A 12,225-nucleotide genomic window follows, 5' to 3' on the forward strand; every position below is an offset into this window, starting at 1 on the left:
TTTCGAAGACGATGTTCTCACTCCCTACAGACTTCTATTTTCAGGAAACGGACGAAGAAGCTTGTAAAGAGGTCTTTACGTTTTTTCTTATACGATATTGTTGTACTAGCTTATTTATTACTTTTCCCTCGCCCTTGTTATTGTTTTATTTTTGTAACAGGGATAGGAGTTTTAATGACATGTATGTATGTATATTTGTAAGTTATTTGTATAAGAAGTTTTGTTTGTACATACATATACATATATATGAGGATTGTGATTGATTTTTGTTATATATGCATGCTTGGTTGAAATAAAAAGTATTTTACGATTTTTCAAAGAAAACAACGATACGGTTTTGAGTTAAAGACTTATATCTTATTATTAAATATATAGAGGTCGTCGTAATATTCTCACTATCAGAATGGTGTATATTATCTATTATATATAATTATTAAAAAATAAACAAATATAAATTGAATATATAATTTAATTTTAATTTAAACTACAAACTGAATACATCATCAGAAAAATATCAACCAATTTTATTTTTAATTTCTCTACACTACAAAAAATTCTGGTAAAAACGGCGATTTTTTTATATTTACGGCGGTTTGAACCGCCATTATTACCAATAATGGCGGTTTTGTAAAGCGACGTAATTCTGGGCGCCATTCTGGTTATTACGGCGGTTTTCTGAAAACCGCCACAATTTCCTGGGTTAAAATGGCGGTTTTTGAATAGGTTAAAACGGTGGTTCGAACCGCCGTTATTTCCAGGGTTAAAATGGCGGTTCTTGGATAGGTTAAAACGGCGGTTTGAACCGCCATTATTACCCTCACAGAGTGGCATTTTGATTGGTTAAAACGGCGGTTCAACCACCGTTATTTCCAGAATTAAAATGGCGGTTTCTGAGTAGGTTAAAAAGGCAGTTTGAATCGCCATTATTACCCTGACAGAGTGGCGTTTTGGTTGGTTAAAACGGTATTTTTGAACCGCCTTTTTTATCCTGACAGTAACGTTTTGATTGGTTTAAATGATATTTTTGAACCGCCGTTTTACCCTGACAATGACATTTTTTATCGTTTAAATAACAATTTTTACCGTCATTTTTTATCGCGTTAAATAAATAATTGTGATTAAAATTTCACAATAGCATAAAATCATAATCCATAAATAAAATATTATATAACTCATAAAAAAATATTAATATAATATATAATTTTTTATTATTGAAAATAAAAAATAATAACTCATATACAAAACCTTGTCTTACTAAACTTACCAAAATACAAGCATTACAATAAACACTAATCAATCAAATCTACCATCCATTTCCCTAAACTATGTTAATGTCTAATAATGTATTTAAACCATCTAATAAGTGATGTTTCATCCCGGGAACTTGCTCCAACATCTTTGTCTCTTGGTCCAACACTCCAATTTCATTATCCAAACTCATCTCTTACAAAGATTGTAGGAACGAACCTCTCCTGTCACGGCTGTTATAAATTGAAATTATAACAATGAAAAGATATCATTAGAAACAATATATAACTAGTCAAATAATATAAAGAAAAAAAATAAAATTAGATTGGTAGAAAGAATCGAGAAAATTTATTGAAAAATGACATGATTTCATAATTCAAATTATCTAATTCCAATGGATTATAATTTAATTGACTTCCATTTTTATTAGATGCCAAACTTTGAATTAGATTTATAATCGATTAATTTCCAATTTTTATTGATTCCAAACACACTCAAAAGAAAAGAAGCCTACAAATCTCACTCGGCAAAGACACTCCAGGATACTAAATCTTTTCAAGGAAAAGAGTTATTTATTCAGAAAAAAATGACAATGATTAGCAAGAGCAAAAACATGATTTTATGTACAAACAATTACGTGCAATTAAATGAAGACTAAGTTAAACTATAAACAATTACTCACTATGAGTAGCCACCCCTTCAAAGTCAAATTGTTGCTGCCTTGATTTGATCCTGACACAAGAAAAACTCCCGTTAACTAAATTTGTGCACAAGACTTGTGCAAAACATCATAATGTCCTGTTTGCAGATGACAAGTTAGAGGAAAGCAACTATCAACCAATGTAAGAAGTAACCAGAGAACACTCTAATAACAATAGCATACCGGAGTAGACCCTGGTAATTGCTGACTACCACCTTGAACTTGTGGAGACATCGCACTAACAGCACCGTGCAAAACTTGCTTGAATTCAAAAAATTTCAATGCAAACAAAGTCAACATCAACTGCTATAGAGAATACCATGACACACTGTAGAAAACATAATTAAATGCCAACAGAATGTGTGTGTGTTAATTTTCAAGGGTTTAAGAAAATCACCCTGAAGGCTGGCCAGGAGCTGCAGATGACTTCAATATTGAGGCATGATTTGGGTCCATGAGTTGGTCTCCAAATCTTTGCTGTATAAAATAACAACATTTCTGGTGGCATAGAATCTTGATCCTGTTAAGAAAAAGAAGGCAGAAGTAAGAATACAGCAGCTAATCAATGCTATGGTAATTCACTCAAATTTGAGAGGAGCAAGGGCATAAAGAATTCATCAATAGCTTATCAGTTACCTTAGCTGGCAGAGAAGATATTCCAATATAGCTTAGATGGCAGAGAAGCCTCTGTAATTCATACTTAGTTACCTTATTTGAGAAATAGCCAGGCTCAATTGAAGGCCATTCAGGTTTTTATTAAATAAAGAAACTGAATTTATATAGTTATCAAGCTTATAGTACAAGTGAATTCAGAAATAGTACATTGATCCCCTATATGCATTGAAGCTAGGCATGGCTTAATAAATTCATTGCTTGATTGATTAATTGATGGTTTCCCTATGAACATTCTGATGGTTTCCCCAAAATTGCAATTTAAAAGACAGCAATATCTATGGTTTCCCCAAAATTGCAATTCTGATGGTTTCCCCAAGTAAACAATTCTGATGGCTTAATAATTCTGATGGTTCCCCTATGAACATTCTTATTTGGTAGCTATCATACAGCAATATCATTGTTAACTATTATGATCCTATCTACAGCATGTGAACGGCGAAGGGTTAACTTAATATTATATGTAGATCATTACTCAGTAAATAACTTGAGAAATTTTAAGGGAGACCACCACAAAAATGTTACTTTACCTTGTCTGGATCCTTCTCATAAACCCCGTAGAAAGCTTCCAGTAATCCTTTCCGGATATTTGGACTGATATTGTAAATATAATTGCAAAGCCAATCATCTCACCAAGCTTAAAATGTTTGACTTGTAAAGCCACATTACATTTTAAATCAACAGAAAAGACACTAACATACCTTCCCATCATTCCAAAATTATAGAAGATCAACCTTTCGCCATTAACATCATCCACTGCATGTTAAAGAGAAGAACATGGCAAGTTAGTGAGTTACAGGGTCAGCAACTGAGAGAGAGAGAGAGAGAGAGAGAGAGAGAGAGAGAGAGAGTCTAAAATATTTTGTTTATTAACCTTTTTCAGTCAACACCCAACTGATCTAATGCTTGTATTTTGTTTATTTTAATCCCTGGAACAAACTCCATTGAAAATTAATTTTTTTCATATAAAGTAAAAAGAGTCGAGTAAATAAATAAAGCAAATAATTATTCTCAAGCCACACGGGAAGGAACAAGATCTAGCATAATCAAACTATAGTTTATATATGAAACAAGAGAAGTGACGATTGGATTCTTGATGGTTTAGAATTTCACAAATGAATTCTCGTTGCAAGTATAGTTCCTAAACCAAACAATAATCCTTTCATACAAAAAGTTGTTTGTCACAAATAACAAACCCCTAAAATTTATAAACCGAAGTATTTAAACCTCGGGTCGTTCTCCCTAGGAATTACAATGAAGTGTCTTGTTATCGGTTATGAGTTATTTTGGGGTTTTGGATAAGAAGCATGAAAAATAAACGGCAATGAAAATAAACTAAAAAAAAACTATAAAAGGCTCTTGGAAGGGTGTGAGAACTAGAAGTTCTATCCTAGTTATCCTTCTCAATTGTGTAGAGAGAATAGAGAGAAGTGAGAGCTTCTCTCTCTAAAACTCTAAACTAAAAAGTGATTAGTTAGTTGGAAGTGATGTTATGGTAATGAATCTTTCCCCTCTTTTTCTTCCCCTTAATCCTTCATCCTTTTATCCTTGATTAGCATAGACTTTCCCACCTAACCTAATTAATGACCTATACAAATGCGAGCTATTCTAACTACCCATTCTTCACTTTTCTTACATACTCATGCATTTTTTTTTATTTGATTCACAACACCTATGCATTGATTCCTTTTTATTGACTTCACTTTGGGGCATTTTGTCCCCTTTTTTTTTCTCTTTTTTTTTTCTTCTCTTTTTCTTTCATTTTATTTTTCTTTTCATCATTTTTTTTTCTTTCCCTTATATATATATATTTTTTTCTTTTTCTTCTTTCAAACTAAATACAAGAACATCAATGCATAAGGTCTCTACTTTTAATCAATACATGAATATGTCTTGAAAAACCTCAATGTTTGACTAAGCATTGTTGTGATTGAAAAGTTCAAAAATTTTCCTTAGTTTACCCTTTTCTTTTTCACTCAAAACCAATTTCTTATGCAAAAAGGGGTGACTAAGTTTCACTTAAAACATGATTTCTAATCACAACCACAAACTAAAAGTAGAATATACAAAAGGAGATATGCAAAAATGTATAAAGAAAAAATCAAACTAAAATATGGAATCTATCATCCAAAATATCTAAAAATATCCAAAAGCATCAAAATATCTAAAATCCAAAATAAGCAATAAAAGTATCCAAAGCAAACTAGAAATGCAAATGCATCAAAATATATACAAGGATGTGCAAAATGAGATAACTAGGCCGAAAAAGTTCACCGGTTCTCGTGACCAATGTAGGAAACGGAAGTAGGCCACGAATATGCGCCCGCCACATGCACTGTCGGATAAGTCTAGGGAAGGAGACGTCCTTCCCTTCCATAACACACCCGATCAGCAGAAGCATCTCCATGGGGACCTCAGAAAAGTGGGTGGTAGGCAGGACGTAGTGGGCAAAGATCATCTGCCAAGTCCTGGCCTCCCTAGTCAAATGAGTGAATAACATCCCCTTTGGCTTGGTGTTGCCCGCATCCATAACCCATGAAGCCTCCGGTATCCCAATCACGCGCCGAAGTGCCTCATAATCAAAAGTCATGGTATGGACGGCTATCTCAGCCTGATGATGGGCACACTGGTCATGTGGAATGTGTCGGCAATGTAGTGCCTCCCCAATGGCGGTCTCGGTGAGCAAAATCTCTCTACCCCTCACCTGAACTGAATCCAAGGTCGGACGGAAGAAGTTGCAGTAGAATTCCTTCACCCAAGATATATTAATGTCACCCAAATCCCGGTCAACAAAGTCAATACCTAACTCAAGGATCCGACCATTAATGCGCCGTCTCACATCATTAGGTAGGAGCAACTTCTTCTCAATATTTAGCTTCGTGGTTCGATATCTAGAGAACCGAAGCTCACAGTAGAGATTGGGGAATTTGCCCGAATTGGTAGAAGGCAACTGCTGATTCTCTTTATCCTCGTCCTGCAATGGATTCCTAGCATAGTTCTTGTAGATGGAAGGAATGAAGGGGGTAGAGTGTTTTCTCTTTTTGGAGGCGATGGCTATGGCTTTGCCTTTATCCGACATCCTGAAAAAAATGTGATAGAAGATATAAAACATTTAGCATGTAACAAAGAAGACATGTTCAGGATACCATTATCAAAGAGCAATCATGATGTTGCACTGAATATGTAAAAGTGAACAAGTAAGCATAAGAGAATGAACCAAAACCGTAATCCTCATTAAAGGTAACACCTCATATGCAAAAGGCACTAATATCATCATATTCATGAAAGAATTGTTAAAGAGGGTTAAAAGTGAGTGCAAGTAAAATGGTGAGAGAAATTAGTGAGTTAGAAAAGTGGATTAGTGATATGATGATATATAGGCTCAATTGAACGAGAAATTGCGGTTCATGTTCACGATGATTGTGCAAATCTGGGGAGTCAAAAGGGAAACGGAAATTTGCCCAAAACTGAAATAAAGGTCAAAATGAAACTAATTTCCTTGAAAATCGGGCAGCATTCCGGCTTAAAATCGGACGTTCCCGGATAGCAGAAAAGCACAAACAATAAGAAAGCAGCATCAATTAAGCACAGCAGCAGTGGTACAGCATTCAGGCAACAAGAAGTGCATAAAAAACAGTCCAAAATCAGCATACAACAGTCAAACAGACAAACAGCAAGTAAGCACATACGGAGCACTTATCAGGCCTAGAATCTTCTATCCAGTCCTAGCTACCTAACCGCAATTATTTCTATCTAACCTAACATGCAAAATTGGAATTTAGCTAATTAACATGCAATTCTAGGAACTAACATAATTGAACAAATAAAAAGGGAAAAATAGAAATAGGGATAGCAGAAATGGAGCAGGAACCTGGGAGCCGGGAAAACTGAAAACGGAAAAGGGGGGAACGACGATAGGGCAGCAGAGACAAATTGGCACCGCCGTGAACGGTGGCGCGGTGGTTTGAGAAACTGAAGGGCGGAGGGACCGCGATGGTGAGAGGGTGCGACGGTCAGAGGAGTAAGAGAGAAGGGAAGAGAGAGAGAGAGAGAAAGGCGGTGATGGTGGCGCGGAGGTGGAGACGGTGGCGCGGTGGGAGTTCGGCCGGGAGGAGGAAGAGAGGAGTGAGAGAGAGAGAGAATGGGTGGTGGTGAGAGGGGGAAGAGTCGCCGGCGGTGAAGATGGCGCGGCGGCGGCCGGTGTTGCTGCTGCGATGACAGTTGGGGCGAGGAGAAGAAGAAGATGGAGGTTGGGGGGGTGGGGTGCGCGACTGCGCAGTGTGCTTCGCGAGCTAGGGTTATCCCGATTTTTGAATTGGCGCGCGCGCGCACCTTGCGCGTCCGCGCCCATTGAGAGAATGTGGACCCTACGCGTGCGCGTACAACGCGCTTAAGCGGGGATGAGCAGAAATAGGATGGAAATTGGCATGAAGGTTGCGCTAAAATGGCCATTTTCCAAAAAGGAGCCACCATAGCCATTAAATTGGCATGCATTAGGATGGAAATTATACCTATAAGTGTCCGGGGGTTGATGCCAATAGGAGTGATCAATTCCTTGAGGCTCCTCCCATCTTGGAGTGTTCCATCCTTGGTACATGTTAGCATTGAAGTTCACATTCCCTACAACACAATTAGAGCCAAACTCATAGCGAAAGTGAGAATTCATTATAGAAAAACAAAATAAAACTAACAAAATCTAGTGAACAAGCAAAAGACAAACTATTTACACTATTCACATATGTACAATAACCAATAACATAACACCATTGCAATTCCCCGGCAACGGCGCCATTTTGACGATTGGATTCTTGATGGTTTAGAATTTCACAAATGAATTCTCGTTGCAAGTATAGTTCCTAAACCAAACAATAATCCTTTCATACAAAAAGTTGTTTGTCACAAGTAACAAACCCCTAAAATTTATAAACCGAAGTATTTAAACCTCGGGTCGTTCTCCCTAGGAATTACAATGAAGTGTCTTGTTATCGGTTATGAGTTATTTTGGGGTTTTGGATAAGAAGCATGAAAAATAAACGGCAATGAAAATAAACTAAAAAAAACGAAATTGCAATAAAAGAATGGAAGAAGAATCAATGTCATTACAAGGAATTGAGATGTAGAAGAAGAAGAACATGGATCTAAATCTAGACCTAAGAACTAAACCTAATCCTAATCCTAATTCTAGAGAGAAGTGAGAGCTTCTCTCTCTAAAACTCTAAACTAAAAAGTGATTAGTTAGTTGGAAGTGATGTTATGGTAATGAATCTTTCCCCCCTTTTTCTTCCCCTTAATCCTTCATCCTTTTATTCCTTTCCCTTATCAATTTGGCGCCAAAAATGGGTTCAGAAACCCTCTCAAATCGCCAGGCACGTGTTGCATTAATGAGGTCATGTGCCAGCATCGGCGCGTGCGCGCATAGTACGCGTGCGCGTCCCTGGTCGATTCTGCAATGTGCGCGCGAGCGCCTTGTGCGCGTGCGCGTGCATGGCTGACTTTGCTTCTTTGACTTTTTATGCTTCTCTCCACTTGTATGCTTCCTTCCTTGCTTCCTTTGATCCATGCCTAGCCTATTTCAACCTGAGGTTACTAGCAAACACATCAAGGCATCTTATGGAATCAAACAGAAACTAGAATTCACCAAAATAAGGCTTAAAAAGCATGTTTTTACACTTAAGCACAATTATGGAAGAGATAACAAAACCATGCTAATTCTTAGGCGAAATGTGACAAAAGGTTATCAAAATGTTCTAAATTCAATGCAAAACAAACCGTCAAATTGGGGTTTGTCAAGAAGATCCTTAAATTTGAAAGAGCAGAATTAAGGAAGACAGTATACTCTGTATCTGTTGTATTCATCTTTGACCTTGAGCTGTACATCCTTTCTAGAATAAATTAATTACTCTATTGTAAGCATCCTCTAAAAGAAATAAATGAAAGTTAATAAAGAGGAAGGGGGAAGGAAGGGGAACCTGATTTCTGGAAAGGCCAGCCTTGCTAAGAGATGCTTATCTGCACCATAAGAAAAGAGGCGCTTGTGGTTGTCGTTGAGAACCTGAAGACAGTTCCCACTTCCCTCCATTTCTTCTTCTCTCCAACAAAATGAAATTACTTCAACCTAACTTATTGAATACAAAATTTTCCTTTTGATCCAATTAAGCCATAATAAGATCACTTAATCAAATCAAAACCAAGAATGAGGAGAATAATATCCACTGAAGTAACAGAAACTCTAACTAACAAATATAAAAAGAATTCTTTAGCTTTTACTAATTCATTGTTTATTTAAAGAATTGAGTCTGGAAGAACATAATACCTTACATCAAATGCAAGCCCACTTTTCTTTTCAAGAAAAATTTAATAAGTGGTACATGAACTTTTTCAATCACCTGCAGAAAATGCAAACACAAAATGTCACATCATTTTTTCTTTTTCTCTCTCTTTCTCTATGAGCATCACACTAGTACAAGGTTGTATTCTTCAAACACATTAACAGTACGAGAACTAAGCAAAAGGATAATGATTGGTCAAAGTTTGATAAGTGTTTAGGTTAATTGTGTGATATGTCCAGTATTCAAAATCAGAACAAAATGTGTTGGTGTCTTGTACTTAAGATATATCTAACATGGAAATAGAGAAAGTATTATCATGTGTAAGAAATACATATAAATTAAATATTTAGCACCATAATATTTGAAAGTGCAACGCGCTTAACTAAGGTCTTATAGCTGTCTGAGGAAACATGATACTTTGCATTCCTCTGATGCACCAGATCTGGCCTCACCAGCCTAGGCTTCACCCCTTGTGGTTGTGGTGATATCATTAGTGCTGGTGCACCCAGTGGAACCCTATCTCCTGTACCAATAATAACACAAAAAACTAAGCTTAATTAAACTCCTACAATATAATAACATAAAAATTGTTAACCTCTGTCGGCCTGCCAAGTACACCAGAATTTTCCATAGAATTTAGCAAGGTTTTCAAGCTCAGGCATGGCAATCATCTCTGGAACTCTTGGGCTTATTAATAGACCTAACTTGACCTGCACCATCCAAATCAATCTAAGATAAAATATTTATGACACAGGGCAATAAAATAAAAACAGAGAATGAAAGTGAAAAACCTCATAAGCATGAGAGTGCCAAAGCTTCTTCTCCTCGTCAGGCAGATCTTCAAAGATCCTATCAGAAATGATGTACTCCACACCTGGCACACCTTTATTGCTCTGTCATGGTTTCAATCCTAGGGACCAGAATCTGCAATCAAAATGGTTTTCTTTTTAATTATTAATAATGCATCATATCACCATTTACATGCAAATCTGGTGCTCTCATTCACAATGAGGAAGCTTTCTCAACATCTTTTATTTAACTAGATAGTAAGTATCACCTTTAGAATTTCTGAGGGGCAAAGGGTCTCCAATCCAGAAGAAAAATTGTTCAAACACCTTTATGATCTTTTATATACCTCTGCATCAGCAAGAAAATTAAAAATTGAAAGCCAAAATACACACTTATATCATTCAAACATTAACACAACATTCATGGAACAGATTAACAGTGCTTTGTGTCTCTTCATTATTGCATTTAACCATCATTCAAACACTTACATCAGAAAATACACACACGCCATGTTTTGTACTAATTTTGGACAAATGATGCAGATTAAATCAGTTCAATAGAATATATTAGGTCTCAAACTAAATAAAATCAGAAGAAAAAAAATAACAACACAACAGAAAATGAAGCAGTAACAAGCTAACAACAACAACATCACAAAAGATCAATAAAAGTTAAAAACATAATAATAAAAACAGAACCAGCATTCTTTATTTCTTCCTACTAGAGCATGAAGTAGATCTAAAAGAACGAAGAGTTACCTATTAGAAGTGATAGAGATCGCGAAACTAAACTGTAGAAGCTTGTTGAAGGCAGCAACAACGGCGTTGCTTGCCACGTCGAGGAGATGAGCCAGATTGAAAATGGTGTTGCTTGCGATGGCGCAGAGATGAATGATGGCGATGAGATGAGCGGCAATCTTCATATCAAATCCAAATCATAGAAGTTCGCTGAAGGAGGAGAACGCGCCGCCAGAGGAGATCGTCGCTGGAGACAGCGTTTCAGTTCACAGCACACAATCTCGTCGGAGGAGAACGCCGAGAAAATCGTCGCTGGAGCATTCGCTGGAGCAGATCATCGCCGGATCATTCGCTGGAGCAAATCGTTGCCAGAGCAGATCGTTGTCGGAGCAGTCGCTGGTGCAGAACGTTGCCAGAGCAGCGCACAGATAGTCGTTTTTGGATTTGACAGTGGTGGCAATGCGTGTTAGGGTTTTCGTTGTTGGGGAAACACATTCAATTTAACATATTTGGGTTTTCCTTGCTTTTCGGCGTTTGGGCCCTTTTTTTTTACAATGTGTTTGATAATGGTGGTTTTAACTGCCAAAATTACCAAAAATTACTATTTTATTCAAATTAATTATGGCAGCATCATAAAATGCCATAATACTTAAATATTATGGCGGTTTTAAAGAACCGCCATAATATAAATGCCATTTTAAACCTCATTTTTTGTAGTGCTATAATTTCATTTAAAGGTAAAAGTCTCTTTATAACCACTAAAATCGTCGATAACAAAAATTATAAGTCTCTATAAAATAATATATATAAAAGATAAATAACATATATATAATTTCAAAATTATTAACCATAGCCTATAGATAAATTTCTAAAAAAAAAATCTGATGGATCAACTAACATGCAATTTTTTGTTTTTCTCTAAAATTTTTTAGACCTATCAACATTTAAGCTGTCTATATATCACTTTTCAAACTATTATGATTTCACAAGTTATAATTTGTGATATTAATTGTTGTTATATACTCATTTAGTGTTTAACTATTTATCTTCGATTATTATTGTTATGATAAGGATATATGTGACTTTATGAGAATGATATAGCTTGGACTTTGGTTATCTGAGAATTTACTGAGTGGCTAGAATAGCTCCATGCCACGAACCAACGAATGCTATCAATAAAGATGATGAAAAAATAAGCCAAAATAGATATTCGCAGGGATTACGTGCAATTTAAAGTTAGATGAGGACTTGTGAAATCACTACGACCCGTCCACGTGAAATGGATAAGGACAGGGACATAGGTACCCGCCCATAAGACCCGTTAAATCTGCGCGAATATAAAATTACTAATTTATCCTAATTTATATATAAATAAATCCATTTCTTGAATTTAGTAACCCTAATTTCTGCCTTCAATTCGAATATTTCCTTTTTCTTCCAAACTCATTCTCAGTCTCAATTTTGTCTCTCTCTCTCTCTCTCTTTCTCTCTCTCTTTTTCTCTCTCTCTCTCTCTCATTTTCTCTGCCTCTCAAGTCTGTCACTACGTCACTTAATATCACTCCAAAATATTATGTTATGTTATTATGTTGGAATATATTTTATATTTTTTTTGAAATGTTATTTTTCATAATGCATATGTTATGAATTGTGTTAAATTATATTGAATTGATTATTTTTTTATTATTATTATTATTATTATTATTATTATTATTATTATTATTATTATTATTATTATTATTATTATTATA

General features: G+C 35.8%; 1 protein-coding gene and 1 long non-coding RNA gene across 8 annotated transcripts; both read right to left on the reverse strand.

The window, feature by feature from the left end:
• LOC107633420 lies at window positions 1,238-3,553 on the reverse strand. Of its 6 annotated transcripts, XM_021123579.1 has the most exons (8): window positions 3,495-3,553; window positions 3,322-3,376; window positions 3,151-3,214; window positions 2,585-2,635; window positions 2,346-2,468; window positions 2,132-2,209; window positions 1,931-1,980; window positions 1,238-1,481 (listed from the first exon to the last, which is right to left on the reverse strand). In XM_021123579.1, the coding sequence occupies exons 2-7, from the start codon at window positions 3,330-3,332 to the stop codon at window positions 1,954-1,956; spliced, it is 354 nt and encodes a 117-aa protein (XP_020979238.1). In that variant the 5' UTR covers window positions 3,333-3,376; window positions 3,495-3,553; the 3' UTR covers window positions 1,238-1,481; window positions 1,931-1,953. The 6 variants fall into 6 exon arrangements, 5 of the variants coding, with proteins under 5 accessions (XP_020979238.1, XP_020979245.1, XP_020979232.1 ...); XM_021123586.1 differs by lacking the exon at window positions 2,585-2,635 and having other exon boundaries at window positions 3,495-3,543; XM_021123573.1 differs by lacking the exon at window positions 3,495-3,553 and having other exon boundaries at window positions 3,322-3,475.
• LOC107633434 lies at window positions 9,261-10,846 on the reverse strand. 2 transcript variants are annotated; one of them, XR_001618727.2, is made up of 4 exons: window positions 10,497-10,846; window positions 9,741-9,873; window positions 9,545-9,659; window positions 9,261-9,472 (listed from the first exon to the last, which is right to left on the reverse strand). It is a non-coding gene; the product is annotated as an uncharacterized LOC107633434 (long non-coding RNA). The 2 variants fall into 2 exon arrangements; XR_001618726.2 differs by lacking the exon at window positions 10,497-10,846 and adding an exon at window positions 10,007-10,047.

The sequence above is a fragment of the Arachis ipaensis genome, chromosome B01 (genome assembly GCF_000816755.2).
Source record: "Arachis ipaensis cultivar K30076 chromosome B01, Araip1.1, whole genome shotgun sequence".
NCBI lineage: Eukaryota > Viridiplantae > Streptophyta > Magnoliopsida > Fabales > Fabaceae > Arachis > Arachis ipaensis.

Bases quoted from the DNA above. Each gene is read 5' to 3' on its own strand.
- LOC107633420 (XM_021123570.1), bottom strand. From the start codon at position 3,248: ATGATTGGCTTTGCAATTATATTTACAATATCAGTCCAAATATCCGGA. The intron at 2,469-3,150 runs GTAAAGTAACAT...TTTTCTTAACAG, and splicing joins ATGAGAAGGATCCAGACAAG to GATCAAGATTCTATGCCACC. The intron at 1,981-2,131 runs GTATGCTATTGT...TTCTTGTGTCAG, and splicing joins AATTACCAGGGTCTACTCCG to GATCAAATCAAGGCAGCAAC.